This window comes from Daphnia magna, linkage group LG1, assembly GCF_020631705.1.
Source record: "Daphnia magna isolate NIES linkage group LG1, ASM2063170v1.1, whole genome shotgun sequence".
Classification (NCBI taxonomy): domain Eukaryota; kingdom Metazoa; phylum Arthropoda; class Branchiopoda; order Diplostraca; family Daphniidae; genus Daphnia; species Daphnia magna.
Genome location: NC_059182.1, coordinates 5,929,034 through 5,944,519, shown reverse-complemented (window position 1 = coordinate 5,944,519; position 15,486 = coordinate 5,929,034). Strand labels below are relative to the sequence as shown.

Below are 15,486 nucleotides of genomic sequence, written 5' to 3'. Positions count from 1 at the left end.
TGTTTGTCACGTTTCCCTTTCCTCCTCTTTTTCAGAAAGGGCTTCGCTCCCATATTCCAGTGGTAGTCGGCGGGTTTATTTTGTCTTAGAAAAACAAAACAAACAAAAAACACGAAATTTCGATAGTCTGTCTGTTTTTTATATTAAGTGTGTGTGTGTGTGTGTCATATCGGTGTGTCATTTTAAACCTACAACGCTAATGAACTTCATTTTTCGGAATCAGAGCTGACAGAAGACTTAAGTTTCCTACTCCATTGCGCAGTAGAATTGTGCGATGAAGAAGGCGATCGTTTAACTGTATGCCTGGATAGGTTGTATTTTTCTTGGTAAAATCTATTTCCCCCCGGCAGCCGGTGGGCGCTAGTGTCAAAATTGTCTATTTCCCCCCGGCAGCAAAAAGGGCGCTGTGCCCTTTGCGAAGCCTGTGCTGCACAGACAGACCAATTAAATGTGTATTTAAAACCTAATCTGTATTACTTAAAATCCTAATCAAATGTATTTTACTATTAAGAAACACAAATAAATTTGACTCACAGTTGTTATCTTAGTACTGGGTACTGCTTTTTATCGAAATTAAAATATCAGGTGAAATAAAATTAAATAACAAGCAAGCAAGCTACTTGTTACATAATTTTATTTTTTACTGGTCGTTTTCTTTTACTTGAAGCAGCGGTCAGTGTTGACTCTGCTTGAAGTAACAACTACTGTACTGTATTTTCCCGTAGTATCCACCTGATTGTGTTCACTGATTCAGGTGTGCAATAGCTATTTAAACACCAACGCCCCTACTGGCCGGGGGAAATAGACAGTTTTGTCACTAGCGCCCCCCGGCAGCCGGGGGGAAATAGCACATTTTGACATAAGCGCCCCCCGGCTGCCGGGGGAAATAGGCGTGACCATTTTTCTTTACAATAAATCATCTTAGTCATCAACAGCAATAAAAAAAAAATCCAGTTTCTCATTGAAGTAAAGTGAAAGCAATTATGGCAGACCAGGGAAGTAATTCTAGAGGGAAAAGACATGTAGGCTCCCACTTTAGAGGAAATAATAACTGGAGATCAAATCGATGGAGGGGACGTGGGTTTCACAGGTGCAATGGCTCTAGAGATAATGTCAGCAATGAAGGTATGCTGTTCTAGTATATTAAATATTTAGATTTTTCAGGTGCATCATATTTTCTTTGTAAAAGGTTCTTACTCAATCAGTAGCATCTCATCTTCTAATCAAGAACATGACAGGAGACCAAGACAGAGAAACCAGATAGACCAACATTTTCCACCTGTAGATTGCCCATATAAAGGCTGGAAACACTACTTTCCCACTGAAGGCAAAAAGAAATTCTACACATATCTATTCTTTTCAAAATATACTAATAAATGTGCAATTCAGATTTTGTTCCAACCTCTAGAACAACACAGCAAATTAAATGGGCAATTGAATTATTTTCCCATCAAGAGGATATGTTTGACTTAAGTACTGTGGCAGAAGATGGAGGATTTGCTCTTGATTACCAATTTTTAATAGAGAACAAATATTTCTGTGAAGTATGGCCGCAATTTAAAGCCGACTTGATTGAAACGCCTAACACTACTTTGGCAGTGCTAAGTTTAGCGATGTATCAGGTTCGTAAGCTTACCTTTTTCAAAGATGATGATTTTCAATTCTATTCCTCTTCGGATTGTATAGTTATTGGTGAATAAAACCAAACAAAATGAATGCTACGATATGCGAGAAGATCTCTGCGAAAAAAGCAACTTAACGATCGACGTACCATATGTTCGCGCTCGATTAATCAATTATCGAAAACTTACTCCACTCAGGAGTCTTCGTGCAGCCCTATTTGGGAAGTTAGTTGCAGTCTCAGGCACCTGTGTTCGAGCAAGCAACATCACTCCTCTGTGTTTAGTTCTGGCCTTCCAATGCCGCACATGTTCCGGCGTGTTGACTTACCCTCAAACGGACGGGAAATATGAAACGCCACCTCGCTGCGTCTTGGATAGAGATGGCTTACAATGTACTGGAGACAACTTCGACCCTCTTCGAAGCTCACCAAGAAACCTAATTGTTGAATGGCAATCTATTCGCATTCAAGAAAACAGCTCTGAAAATCTGGTAATGACTAACGCTCCCTCAAGCACCCAATTTAATTGGGCAATAACAAGCGGTGAACTTAAAAATTTCAGGAAATAGGAAGGATCCCACGGGCAGTCGACTGTGAATTAATGCAAGATCTTGTTGGTACTTGCTCGCCTGGTGAAGTGGTCACCCTTGTTGGCATTGTTAAAGTATGAATTACTCCACTCTCAGTGGAATAAACTTAAGCATTAACTGATTAATTTGAAGGCTGTTAACGTGAAAGACTCGGATCGGGGGTGTAAAGATAGCAGTATGTTCACTTTCTATATTGAAGCAGTTTCCATCTATAATGACGACCGAGGTAAAAAGTTTGAAGCCGAAACCGAGCCATTAAACGAAACCATGTCATCCTGTACTGGCCTTTTGACATTCAACATGAAAGATTTTCACGCAATTCGGGTTCGTTTCTTCTTTTTTTTCTCTTCTTTAATTGCTTTGGTTGAAGGGTAAGAACCACTACTGCATTTATCTGTTTCACAACTGATTTGTAGAAAATCCACGAAGAACCGAACCTATTTGCCTTCTTAGTAGCTTCCCTATGCCCTTCGATATTTGGCAACACTTTAGTTAAAGCAGGTATTAAGGTTAAGCTATGTCTTTCTGCATTTTACCTTTTCTTTTTGTTGTTAAGTTAATAACCTTCATGTCTAGGATTGCTCCTTGGCCTATTCGGTGGAAACAATTCTCCTATTTGTACAGCAAAAGGTCCTTTCAGCAAACGTTCCGACATTCACGTGTTGATAGTTGGTGATCCTGGTCTCGGAAAATCTCAAATGCTTCATGCCTGTTCCATGGCTTCTCCGCGAGGTTAACGGATCTATTTTTCTGCAAATTATGTTTTTTCCGTCTTTGACAAAATTCTTTTGTAGGTGTTTTTGTGTGTGGTAATTCAACCACAAATTCCGGTTTGACCGTTACCCTAACGAAGGATGGAAAGACCAACGGTAACGAGTATACCCTAGAAGCTGGCGCTCTGGTATTGGGAGATCAAGGCACTTGCTGTATCGACGAGTTTGATAAGATGACGGGACAACATCAAGTAAATTTCCCTGTCCAGAAAAATTACAACAAAACATTTACTAGCTTATAATCGTTTTGTTTTTCCTAGGCCTTACTGGAAGCCATGGAACAGCAAAGCATTAGGTACGTACATATACGTATGTTACTAGTAAGTATTAGCGTAGCATTAGCTTTTGTTTTGTATTGTCACCAGTTTGGCTAAAGCTGGCGTAGTTTGCACCTTGCCTGCGCGCACTTCAATTCTTGCTGCTGCCAATCCCGTTGGAGGTCATTACAACAGGGCTAAAACTGTCTCTGAAAATATTAAACTTGGGCCGGCGCTTCTATCTCGCTTTGATTTGGTTTTTCTCCTCTTAGATCGACCAGATATGGTAAATTTATTCAGAAACTATTTGAAACTTCGTCTCTAACTATTTTTTTTAATGTGCTAGGCGGTAGATGTTTTGTTGACGGAACATATTATGGGTTTGCATGCCGGTAAGCAATCTGCCTATTCCAGCATGTCAAGCAATTGCAAAAAGAATTTGTCCGCCAGCAATTCTGGTGGAAATGAAACTACTTTAAAGTATTTAGCTACGTCCAGTTTGTTGTCCAGTTTTACTTAATTCCATTCCAAAATCATTTCAGGGCGCGTCTTTGCTTGAACGACGTCGACGCTGACCTTCTACCAGCCCCCTTACTCAGGAAATATATAGCGTATGCAAAGGAGTATGTTCACCCTGTTTTGAATGAGGAAGCAAAAAAAGAAATCCATGATTTCTACTTACACTTGCGCATGTCGCAGTACTCCACTGATTCTACTCCAATCACTCCTAGGCAGCTGGAATCACTAGTGCGGTTATCTCAGGTACAAAAGTGGATGGGTTACTTATTTTTCCTCGGTTGCATTCGGCTAATCTTCACATCACTTAGGCAAGGGCCAAAGCAGAACTACGAACGGAAGTCACAGGACAAGATGCTCGTGACGTGATTGAATTAGTGAAAACAAGTTTTGATGACGTCTTTAAAAATGAATTTGGTTCATTAGATTTTAGCCGCTCTCAAAATGGTTCAGGGATGAGCTCGAGGAACGAGGTAATACTTGACTATCGTACATTAATCTGGCAAAAATGCCTTTTGTTAGCTGTTTGTTAATGACTCTGTAAACATTATAGGGTAAAAGATTCATCGCGTTTCTTCAGTCTTATGCCGGAAGGCATGATAAAACGTCATTTAGTCTTGACGAACTGAAAACTCTTGCAGCACAATGCAACTTGGGACAAACAGGGAACTTCAAGCAGTTCATAGAAACATTGAATAACCAAAATTATTTGTTGAATAAGGGTGGTTCCATTTATAAGTTAGTAAGTTGAGTTAAATTCTTTAAAAACGTCGGTTGATGTGTGTACTTATCCAGCAATGTGCTTACGAATACAAAACGTTGGTATGAAACTGAAGTAAACATTGAAGAAATGAAAATGATACATATAAGAAGTGGTTGTTTAGTTAGTAGTGCACAAATGAGAAGAAAGTTACACGTGTAAAATTGAACAGCTATCTAAGGAGGTAAAACGGAGAGAAGAATCAGATTACTTCCGACTTAAAAAATAACGGATGACTGTGCGGATGTCCTACAGACCGTCAATCACTTATTTTCCTTGGCAAGATTATTAGCCAACGACTACCGCTAGTATCTCATCGTCGAGAGTTAGAAATATTACGTGAACATGAAGAGAAAAGAAAAAAAAAAAAAATCCCCAAATGACAGATGCTCTGATCCCGAGATATAACGACGCCCCGTCTTACACCTCCTAAGTTAATCTGCACATTCTTTCGCACTAATAAAGTTGAATCATAGATCCTCGATCTTTGCCTACCCCAATCCATCGCACTGCAAAAACAATACGGAAGATTTAATAGAATGAAGCTCTAAGCAGTATCCAAGGACATACCTGGCAGTTCTAGTTTTTCTTCAATTAGTTCCACGTATTTGCGAGCATTCTCAGGCAGGTCATCGAAAGTCCTAACTCCTTCGGTGGACACCTCCCATCCAGGCAATGTTATATAATTAACCTAAAACAAAAATAGAAATAAGGCATTTGACCAAGTATACAGATACAGGTATAACACAATTTACCTCAACGGCAGCAAGTTCGGTGGTACTCGTTGGAAAGTGGTTCAGCTCTTTCCCATTAAGGCTATATGAAACACCAACTTTGATCTCCGGCAAAACGTCCAGAATATCCAGCTTGGTTAGGGCAATACTTTTATCAGAATGTGCAAAAAGATTTAACAAAAATATCCTTCCAAAATAAAAATAACCGAATTTAAAGTAAAAAATATCCATTGCTCACGCTGTATAGCCGTTCACCATGTGCGTATGGCGTAGAACTGCTAGATCCAACCATCCACAACGTCTTTTCCGCTTGGTAGTCACACCGATCTCGCCTCCACGTGTTTGGAGCAATTCCCCAATTTCCTGGCATAAAAATTGAAAAATCCATAAATGATTAATCGATATTGCGATATGTGCAGTATGTCTTAAATACATTCAATTGCTCGGTGGGGAACGGGCCATCTCCAACACGTGTTGTATAAGCCTTGACTACGCCATAAACATCACCAATAAGCGATGGCGGTAGACCAAGCCCTGTGCAAACACCCCCGACACTGCAGTTTGATGAGGTGACATAGGGATAAGTGCCTAGAAGTTCATTATATGTTGTTACCTTAAAATGTTCTGAAAACATTATATTTTTCTTACCAAAATCAATATCCAACATGGCAGCATTAGCCCCTTCAACCAAGACCATTTTCCCTGCCTTTATGGCACCATTCAAATATGAGATGGTTTCAACGACGAACGGACGGACTTGCTCGGCATACTCCTTATATTTTTCTAGCTCGGCCTCAATATCTACGTTCAGGTCAGGTAGCATGCGTTGATAAGCTGCAACCAGGGTACGCAATTTTTCCGAAAAGACTTGCGAATCACCTAGAATTCAAAGAGAAACGGAAATTACTCGGAATTTTTTATATAGTTAATAAACGAGGTACGCTATATACCTATCAAATCAGCAACGCGGATTCCATTACGCGTGGCTTTGGAGGAGTATGTTGGACCAATGCCTTTTTTTGTTGTTCCTAATGATTTACCGCCTTTTTCTTGTTCTTGTAAGCCATCAGCTTGCTGAAGAAAATTACCATAAGTTGTATTACTCAAAATTTATTAAAATAAAAAAGTATTATATCAATTTACTTGATGGAAATCAAACACCAAATGTGCTCTATCAGAAATCAAAAGGCAATCCCTCAGATGTGTCAATCCTTTAGCTTCATTTTTTTGGAGTTCTTCAAACATTTGGGGTAAGTGGATAACCACACCATTGCCTAAAAATTACAAATTGATTGTTCAGTCAAGGAAATATATATAAACTTTAAGCATCTTTATTAAATACCAATGATTGATTTGGATTTTGGGTTAATGATACCACTGGGCAGTAGATGGAAATCATATTCTTTGTCGCCTACTACAACAGTGTGACCAGCATTGTTACCTCCCTGAAAAGAAGATGATGATTTATTGATGTTGCATGCTGATTCAACATAGAAGATGTGATACTTCACTAAACAGAAAAACAGCAAAGAACCAAATATTACTTATGAAAACCTGATGTTTATACTTTTTTGTGCTAACGTTTTTTATGTCACTTACACAAAAGTTTACAATTTACCTGCCTAACATGAATGTCATACAAATGCCAGCATTAGCAAGTTAAAAACAAAACATTTGGTTACTTTAACTTTTTTTCCATACCTGGCATCGGGCTACAATATCGACATCACCGGCGAGCATGTCGACCACTTTGCCTTTTCCTTCATCACCCCATTGGGCACCCAAAACCACTATTGCCTTATTTTTCACTTGATTCGCTTCAAGAAGTCGTGGTCGTTTTGCTAGTCTTGAATCGGATTCTCGATCTGCATGTCCATTAGCAGCCTTCGTGTCTCCCATTTTATTTTACCCACGTGTTGCTGGGCGTCGTGGAATATGGGCAGCACAGTTCCCACGCTCTTTTCGTCTAACGCCGTTACAAAGATACTAGCACTCTGTTGTACAAAAATGACCTTGACGGTGAAAATTCCAAACGCTAAAAATGAATGCATTGAAAATCAATATCACACATCAATTCAAAAACTAACTTAAAAAATATTTGTGAAAATTATGCAGTTGTTGTAGTTTTAGTTGGCAAAACGTATAAACATTTGATTTTTCTTATGATCGTACTGAGAACTTGTAAAAATATCGGGGAATAGATGGCAGTGTTTGTCAGCATGCAGAAGAACAGTACGCGCTGGTTGAATAGAACAAGATCTGGAAATAAACTCAGAATGTTTCAACTTCTTAACAAAACAAAAAATATTCTACGAAAAAGAGAAAAGGAAAATCATCGATCGATGGCCAAAAGACATGCTCAGAATACACTTAAAGAGGTAAGCCGTAAGCGGCACTTTTAATATTCGAATATAGATTTTGATGTTACATCAATACTTCACTTCATCACATGTAACGAAACTTGTGAACTTAGATACAATGACGCGAAATTGGTTAAGAGGTTCGAGAAGGAAAGAGACTAAAAAAAAAAAAAACGAAATTGGATTTCAAAGATATTTCGTCACTTGATTCCCTAACAGAATAGGACAATTATTTCAACCTTAAACTAAAACGCGTAGACATTCGAAAACATGCCAACATTATTGTTTTTTAGAAAATAATCAATGACTTTTACTTACCAAGATTTAAACCTGATGTTGTGGTTTGTCCCGTCGGCTTTTGAATAAAAAGCAAGAATGCTTCGCATCTCCTAAACAACGTCGAGCGGGACTAGCTTCTATTAAAGCCCGAAACCGTAATTTCTCCTGTACCTTTGTATTTATAATGTTCGCGACAGTGGAGACAACTAGCGAGGGACTTCACCTACCGAATATCTAGCGGCGGAGCTAGACTAAGTAATCTGCGCTCCTACTTTATGATTTACCAGTTTTTTATTTACAGTCATGCGTAATTGCTTAATTTTTCTCAAGCTGAAGAATGTCAGTGTTCAGCATATAAAAACTGTAAATCCATCTACTAATAGCTTCTGAGCTTTTCTTATCGAGTCTGTTATCATGCCCGTGACAGAAATCAGGTGATCGGAATCGACAAACTATGATGCAGGTTATTTCCAGTAGGCTTCTGTTGGCAGGATGTTTTCATCATGATAAGAGGTAGTAATAGTGAGGCGCATGATACGGGGGAAAGTAGCAGCTCGCGTCGTCTCACGTACTTTCAATTTTGGCACAAACAGTGGCCTCAATTTTGTTGCATGACGTCATCGTTCAAACTTAAACAAACCTCACACACTAAAAGAACGTAATACAATGCACTAGAACACGCGTGCAGGTTTGCATTAAACGTAGAACTCTAGCGGCCACAACGTGCTCGAGACGAAAATACCCGCTTTTGTGTACAGAAACTATGGATCAGTGCCAATAACGGTGGCTTCTCCATTTCCGCATCTCCTTTGCTGACAAACATATTCTGGGTTTTTATTGGACCAATACAAAACTTCAGCAACAAGTAGCTATCCGAAATTTGGAAGAAAACTACGGCGGTATAACGTCTTTTATATGTGGATCGAGGTTTACTTTAACCAAGAAATTGTAAATTCATTTTCAAATACCAACAGAATACAAGCTGTAATTCCAACTCACTGAGAAATATACATATGCTTGTCGTATTCTGAATATGAAGAATAACTTCAAATTGCGATCCAGTAAAAATAAAGCAATTTTTTATTACATACAATTACGTCAACTTTTGCTAATTCGTTTGTTATTTTTACTTAAGATTTCATAGTCAAACTGTTCTTCAAGGGTACTTGCTGGGCTTGTCTCATCAACCACATAACTAGAATAGAATTAGAAAACTGGTATACTACTGGTAGACTTAATGAATTCCATAATGTTATACATACCCATGGCTTTTGAAAAAGCCAACTGCATTAAGGTTGTGTACAAAGACAGTCAGCACAACTTTCCTTAAATTTGCTGAGAATGCCATGAGCTCTAGAACTTGAAGCATGAATCGACCAAGTCCTTTATGCCTGCATTCTAATTCCAGCTGTAACTCATAGCTAGGAAAATAAGCACAAGTGTAAGTCTTTAAAACAGAGAATGTTAGATGCTTATAATACCAATATAATACAGGAAGCCCATAATCCATATCAAAACGGAAATGTGAAAAGGCTATGGGCTTTCCTTCTTTTGTGGAGGCAATCAAGTACCATGCAGAGTTCTCGGTCATTTCAAAAAATTTGTCTTTCTCATTCCAGCCCCATGCACTCTCTTCATACCTATAATGGTGGTTGTATCAAAAGAGATATCTTAACTTGCAAAGTATCTAGAAGTCTTACATTTGTTTCATGTTCTTCTTCAGCAGGTCAAACAACTGATCAATTGTAATTTTGTCAAGCTGGGAAGCTTTGCAACATTTTAGTGCAACATCCAACCCATTTCGAGAAAAAGAGTGGAAAGCAACCAGATGTCCAAGGGGATTATTCTGTGTGAACATACAAGGAGTTGATTGCAAAAAAAAACCTTGTTAAAATTGAATACTACCTGATCGTTTGCCTTTTTCACAATTTCTTCGTCCTCGGTCAAAACTTTAGATTTTTTCTTAATTTTTTTCTTTCTTGAAAACATTTTTATTATCAGGTTTTATTTTGTAATAAAAGAAATGTCAAACCAATAAGATGTGAAGTTCGTCTATGTCACGGAAAGGACAAATAAAAAATTACATTAGTTCCATAGTCGAAAAGGCGGGAACGCTCCTCGACGTCGTCTGCCAACGTTGCGGTTTTCTTCTGGTTATTTATTTATTTGTCTTTTGTTCTTTTGTTGGTTTCTTTAAGCAATAGTACGGAAGTTAATGATTTGACTACTATTTAAATAATGCATTTGAAACAATTAAAACTTACCAAGTTACCATTGACAGAGTCATAGCTCATAGAGGGGATGGTTCGTTCACTGCGTCGACTTTGGCCATAAGGCTTGGTCGTCAAAATTCTCCTTAACGATAGTAATGGCACCTAGTGGATTTGAACTGAACTACATGTCAATTCTAGGCTAGCTTGTACCAACATATTTAAAAACGAGTGAAAAGATAAGATATTCTTTGAATTTTGCAACTGTTTTGATTCTTACATTTCCAATCCCAAGCTAAAGTTATATTCCCAAACTAAATTCCAGCTACCAAAGCCTTTTTTTGAGCTGTGCTGTCCTACTGAGCTTCCCTCTATTGTATCAGTTAAAAACTGAAAATGCTTAAAAAACTCTTGAAAACTGACGACCAAGCCTTATGGCAAAAGTCGACGCAATAAACGAGCCATCCCTCTATGACTCTGCCATTGATTTTATAGAACTCATTTTAGAAAATGGGCAATGGGGTCCATTTAAAGATCTGCCCCGATTGGTTGCAATCGGCTTCCCCGTTCTTCTCTCGAAAAACCAACTGAGGACAATGAGGTAGACTTTCTCCAGCGGAGTGGTGCGTGGCTCACTCCATTCCAAGGTCGCCCGAAGATCCGGAATCATTAGGTAAAACCGGTTGCCACCTTCAATACATCCATTTACTTGAACGAATTTCAGAAGGGGGTTACTGTCGGGCAGTCCACTGTCCGCATGCCGTAAAACCCGACAGCTATGGGGCAAAAAACAGATGTCCTGCAACACGAAAGCCAGCCCCGAGACCCAGAAGAAGCACTTCCGATCGGTAATAAAGCACTTCGATTGGCCCGGGGCAATCCTAGGCCCATTAGAAAAACATCGGATTTTAAAGAGCAGAGCTAAGGAAATCTAAAATATGGAAGATCACCCCTTTTAACAACTACCCGTACTTTGGAATGGTAGTTGCGGAAAACAATTAACCCTTGACTTATTACACGTAATAAAAAAAAATACATGTTTACAAGTCGATAAAATGGTAGAGATATTTCGTGAGCGTGAAGGCCGCCAGGAGACGGACAAATGATCGACAATCAGGAGAAGGTGGGGCGAATGGCCCAATGATAGGACATAGCAATCTTGAAACCTGACTTTTTAAACAAAGATAGGCGATCCTGCTAACTGCATAATTACCCAAAAATATTTTGTCCACTAGAAATTTATATATTCTTTCCAACAGCCAGCTTGTTCCTACAATTTTACTTTATCTGAACATTGGCTAATGTGGCGGCTGATATGGGCCCTTTATTAGGAATAGAGAGAACTGCTCCTTTAAAAGTTGCAATTTTTTCAGCATTTGTTTTCAAATCTGGAGCCACTGTTTCCCATATCTTCTTTTTTGGATTAAGTACTGGATCCGGGCATCTGACGTATCCATCCGCTTCCACCAGGTCACCGGGTACAGCTCCGTTAGGAGGCAACAGAATTTCCACCTGATGCAAGTGTAATGTAAAAAATAAACAAAATTGATAAATTGAAAATAAATTTTAGGCATGTTTTTACCTTATCAGATGTTGATGCACACATCAACATCCCTTCAGAGGTGATTCCTCTCATTTTAGCAGGTTTGAGATTACACATGAATACAGCAATGCGATTCTGCATCTCCTCTATGGAAACATGTTTGACCAACCCACTTACAATGGTTCTAGTTTTTTCTTCACCAAGATCAACTTCCTCCACATACAAAGAATCAGCATCAGGATGTTTTTTAACTGAGAAATATGAACATGAGTAAATGCAAAACTAGAACTGATATTGGCATTTTAGCTTTATAACACCTGCAACAATTTTCCCAATTCGCAAATCAATACGACCAATGTCAATGGGTCCATCATCCACTTTTACTTTACTTACTTCTCCTGACTCAGCTGTAAATAACAATAGAAGCAAATGAAACAAGTAATTTATAATTAATTGTTTGCCATTATTGAAAGTATAAGCAACCTGTATCTCCCTTTTTTAAATCTTTTGTCTTTTTTACTTCTGGTGTTGGAACAACTTTTTCCTTTGATTTTTCTGCTGTTTCTTGAACAATGGGCTGTGAAGCGGCAGAAGTGGAAAAGTTTCTCACTCCTTGGCTTATTCCAGCTTGAATTAGCTTTTGCTTCCAAATTTCAACTTCTTTTTTCAAGTTTTCATTCTCTTGTTTTAGAGTTGACAATAAAGTTGGGGCTGCACTATTTTGAGTTCTCTCCAGCTGCAGTAACTAGAAGCCAATCCCATGAAAAAAAAAAAAAAATTAGAAAGTTTTAATACAGCAATATAATTTTTAAAGTACGTGAAGTATTTATTTTTCCTCTTTTCCAGAAAGCGACGGGGAAAAATGTATTTTCACTCAACATACCTCGTTTTTTAATGTTAATATTAAACTTTCAGCAGCTGTGGCTTTCTGTTCCAGTTGTAACAATATTCTCGCTGCCGAAGACATGATTTTATGCAATTTCAAAATTGATGTAATTCTCGATTTGCTTCGAATCTTGCTCGTAGATTGAGACCTACGACGACGAGACGAAATGATCAAACAAGCATGGTACTGTACAACAAAAGAAACTACTTTTTCAATCGATTATAGTTTATCATACGATATCTTATTTCCTATCGAGTGAGCAGACGTTCCTTGACGTTTTAAAGCAAGTATAAACGTCGGGTAAATCTTGTTTGATTTGTTGTTTATAGATGTGGTACGACAGCGTAATATTTGCTAATATTTCTATTTTCGCTTGCCAGCAAAAGCTGAAATTCTTTGGAAGAAACAGTAATGGCGCAACGCTCCATCGATTTATTTTCCATTTTGGATAGTAAAGCTGATATCGGTGATGGCATGTTGGACGAATCATCATGTAATCCGCCAACATCTTGTGAAAATGGCAGTTCGACAATCGGATTGGCAAGAGAAGAAACCTTACCAAATCAAGCGTCCCATGAGCTTGAAACTTCAGTAACGTTGCCAAGTTTAACAAAGGATAGCAGGATTAATATTGTACCTGAAGAATCAAATTTGGCACAAGAAGAAATTATATCTCATATGGCAAATTGTTCTGAAGAAGTTTTCCAGAGAATCCAGCATCGAGATGAGCCACCACTTTCTATTCAGCAGAAAAAGGAAATTGTAACATCATTGCTCAACTCCAGTCCTTCAAATTTTCTTTTCAGATTTGGAAAATTCTTGGAACCAAGACATTTAAATTACTTTCATCAATATCTCAATAACTATGAAGTTTCTTATTATCTCCAACAGTTGGGAAAAGAAACTAAGGCCCAGGAAATTTGTGTCAAAAATCGCCGTTTTCATGCAATGAACGAACTGATAAAAGAAGGAAAATACTTCAGCATGGAAGAGATGAGAAAAAGAAACCCAATCCTCTTTCATGAACTTGTTGAGAAATACATGACACCTGAAGAAAAGAGGTCTTTGGAACAAGAGCAGCCAAAACTATGTAATCTATCTACAATGTTCATGGCTCACATAGATGGAGATCAAACATGCTCCAAAAGAAGGAATGAACAACTAGCCAATCAGTCAGCCTGGGATGAAGCTTCAGCTCATGATGAAGAGGAACAAGATGAAGATGTAGATCAAAATGAAAAGGAGTTCTTTCGCGATGAATTTATATCAGGTATAACTTAATAGTTCTTTACTTACGGACGGCACAAAATATAGCTTTTCTCCTAGGTATGTACAGCAGCTTTCTTCAAGGGCACGATGAAGAATTCGACTACAGCAAAATCGATGCTTCGAATCATAACGACATAATTTCTGAAAGAGACGAAGAAGAAAGATATTTCGACAATGACTAAAATTTAACAATTTGGAATTTAATATCTTGTAATAAAATGGTCTTTAAGTTATCACATACTCTGCTCCAAAATGGCCTCAGGCCATGACCCAGGCCATTGGCCTGTTGTCTGTTGTCTGTGTTAGTGTTGTATAACTTGTCCCTTTTACCTGTGAGGGGTCATTAAGCAGTACCATACCTGAAACATAAAAATTTTTGGATCAGGACAAAATGTTGTTAACACTATAGGAGTAAACAGATCTTTGCCTGATATATCTTAAATCTATTAGTGTAATTAATGCTTATATTACCCGACGCCGAATTTTTCAAGTCAGTTAAATAAAACACAAAAAAAAAGAAAAGAAACTCACAACGTGATTTTTCACAGAGGTGAGAGGTTAGGCTAACATCTCTTTCAATTCATACCTAGCCATGTGATTTGACAAAAACATACACCAATCAATTATTTGCCCAGCGATGTCCGACTGTGATAATTTCCATCTGCCGATGTGACCGAGTACACAATCTCCTAAAATAGCCAGGAAAGGGTATCTACTAGCTAATTTTTGGAGCGTTCTTTAATTCAACACTTTTGTAAACAGCTCAGCGTGGGACCATGTGGCTGTCTTTATCCTTTTAGGAAGAGTTGTCGTGACTCGTGTGTTTACAATTCTTCGTCAGTTCGATTGTAAATTTTGCACTAGTTGCCGGACAGGAAAAATTAAAACTCAACCTCGTACTAATCGGGTAACCTGGGCTGGGCCTGGGCCAGAGTCGCATGGTTTAAGTTAAGTACTCCATGGTAAACGCCTGTAAATAGACCACGCCCCACGTCACTTTTCACGAACCTCCCTTCCTCCGAAAGTGCTGCACCAAGCGGATTTTGACTGAGAAAGTATACCCTTCTGCATTGTAGCGCATCAGGTCTCTGCATGGTTGCAGCACTGTCGAAGGGAGCGAGCCTATGCTCACCGTGTAAAGAATCGGGTTCGCGAAAAGTGACGCCGAAAACCAGGAGTAGTCAGACCATGTAATCTATGACTCTGCCTGGGCTACCCAATGGAGTAGAGACTGTCGTTCTTTTCCCCGCGCTCAATTGGGTTTCAAGCGGGCATGAGAAAGTAAACATCGATCACTCCTTTGTGTTTCAAGTTTTTTGTGTTACGAATTATATTGTTTTCGTCATTTTGGGAGAGAAGGATAACAAGAATAAAGTTACAGCAAATCAATTTTTAATGCAACAATTGCATGCAATCACCAAACTCCCTAATCGTTGTGACCGTCACCCTTTTCTTCGATAAATTCATGAACATCACCATCGTTCACCAGCCCTGCTCTATACCAAGAGCGTAAACATACAAGAGCTTCAGCAACCTCAGGATTCAGATTCATTCCTGCAAAATCGAATAAATCTTTGCAAGCGCTGAATGTTCTCTCACTAGCCGCAGTTGTTGCAGGAATAGATAGCAAGTCTTTAGCCATGGCACATAGCCTTGGCCATCGAGCAGACCTGTTGGCCCAATAATCG

At 38.7% G+C, this 15,486-nt stretch overlaps 5 protein-coding genes and 1 long non-coding RNA gene across 13 annotated transcripts; 3 read left to right on the top strand and 3 right to left on the bottom strand.

The window, feature by feature from the left end:
* The first annotated feature begins 145 nt into the window (after window positions 1-145).
* LOC116924959 (DNA helicase MCM8) lies at window positions 146-4,592 on the top strand. Of its 3 annotated transcripts, XM_045170911.1 has the most exons (16): window positions 146-316; window positions 899-1,125; window positions 1,190-1,327; window positions 1,390-1,622; window positions 1,687-2,112; window positions 2,184-2,285; window positions 2,344-2,535; window positions 2,628-2,712; window positions 2,788-2,943; window positions 3,006-3,175; window positions 3,245-3,279; window positions 3,350-3,527; window positions 3,588-3,721; window positions 3,784-4,003; window positions 4,069-4,230; window positions 4,311-4,592. In XM_045170911.1, the coding sequence occupies exons 2-16, from the start codon at window positions 984-986 to the stop codon at window positions 4,506-4,508; spliced, it is 2,571 nt and encodes an 856-aa protein (XP_045026846.1). In that variant the 5' UTR covers window positions 146-316; window positions 899-983; the 3' UTR covers window positions 4,509-4,592. The 3 variants fall into 3 exon arrangements, with proteins under 3 accessions (XP_045026846.1, XP_045026847.1, XP_045026853.1); XM_045170912.1 differs by lacking the exons at window positions 3,350-3,527; window positions 3,588-3,721; XM_045170918.1 differs by lacking the exons at window positions 4,069-4,230; window positions 4,311-4,592 and having other exon boundaries at window positions 3,588-3,633; window positions 3,784-3,864.
* Window positions 4,527-8,068, bottom strand: LOC116924990 (adenylosuccinate synthetase). Of its 5 annotated transcripts, none has more exons than XM_045170949.1 (12): window positions 7,930-8,066; window positions 7,339-7,510; window positions 6,953-7,263; window positions 6,594-6,696; window positions 6,395-6,525; window positions 6,202-6,325; window positions 5,900-6,130; window positions 5,685-5,839; window positions 5,490-5,614; window positions 5,273-5,399; window positions 5,088-5,208; window positions 4,527-5,026 (listed from the first exon to the last, which is right to left on the bottom strand). In XM_045170949.1, exons 3-12 carry the CDS (start codon window positions 7,148-7,150, stop codon window positions 4,974-4,976), a joined length of 1,368 nt encoding a protein of 455 aa, XP_045026884.1. In that variant the 5' UTR covers window positions 7,151-7,263; window positions 7,339-7,510; window positions 7,930-8,066; the 3' UTR covers window positions 4,527-4,973. The 5 variants fall into 5 exon arrangements, with proteins under 5 accessions (XP_045026884.1, XP_032787516.1, XP_032787510.1 ...); XM_032931625.2 differs by having other exon boundaries at window positions 6,953-7,286; window positions 7,424-7,510; XM_032931619.2 differs by lacking the exon at window positions 7,339-7,510 and having other exon boundaries at window positions 6,953-7,286; window positions 7,930-8,068.
* An 884-nt stretch (window positions 8,069-8,952) lies between these two features.
* LOC116925045 (N-alpha-acetyltransferase 40) lies at window positions 8,953-10,296 on the bottom strand. Its single transcript, XM_032931668.2, has 6 exons — window positions 10,155-10,296; window positions 9,796-10,081; window positions 9,591-9,736; window positions 9,372-9,530; window positions 9,153-9,311; window positions 8,953-9,085 (listed from the first exon to the last, which is right to left on the bottom strand). The coding sequence occupies exons 2-6, from the start codon at window positions 9,877-9,879 to the stop codon at window positions 8,989-8,991; spliced, it is 645 nt and encodes a 214-aa protein (XP_032787559.2). The 5' UTR covers window positions 9,880-10,081; window positions 10,155-10,296; the 3' UTR covers window positions 8,953-8,988.
* Window positions 10,297-10,420: 124 nt separating this feature from the next.
* Window positions 10,421-11,151, top strand: LOC123470580. Its single transcript, XR_006644316.1, has 2 exons — window positions 10,421-10,773; window positions 10,825-11,151. It is a non-coding gene; the product is annotated as an uncharacterized LOC123470580 (long non-coding RNA).
* A 176-nt stretch (window positions 11,152-11,327) lies between these two features.
* Window positions 11,328-12,665, bottom strand: LOC116925034 (aminoacyl tRNA synthase complex-interacting multifunctional protein 1). The gene is made up of 5 exons (XM_032931661.2): window positions 12,527-12,665; window positions 12,127-12,388; window positions 11,961-12,050; window positions 11,683-11,894; window positions 11,328-11,612 (listed from the first exon to the last, which is right to left on the bottom strand). Exons 1-5 carry the CDS (start codon window positions 12,608-12,610, stop codon window positions 11,379-11,381), a joined length of 882 nt encoding a protein of 293 aa, XP_032787552.2. The 5' UTR covers window positions 12,611-12,665; the 3' UTR covers window positions 11,328-11,378.
* Window positions 12,666-12,689: 24 nt separating this feature from the next.
* On the top strand, window positions 12,690-14,231 carry LOC116925022 (coiled-coil domain-containing protein 97). 2 transcript variants are annotated; one of them, XM_032931650.2, is made up of 3 exons: window positions 12,690-12,829; window positions 12,910-13,799; window positions 13,856-14,231. In XM_032931650.2, exons 2-3 carry the CDS (start codon window positions 12,941-12,943, stop codon window positions 13,978-13,980), a joined length of 984 nt encoding a protein of 327 aa, XP_032787541.2. In that variant the 5' UTR covers window positions 12,690-12,829; window positions 12,910-12,940; the 3' UTR covers window positions 13,981-14,231. The 2 variants fall into 2 exon arrangements, with proteins under 2 accessions (XP_032787541.2, XP_045026887.1); XM_045170952.1 differs by having other exon boundaries at window positions 12,798-13,799.
* The last annotated feature ends 1,255 nt before the right edge of the window (window positions 14,232-15,486 follow it).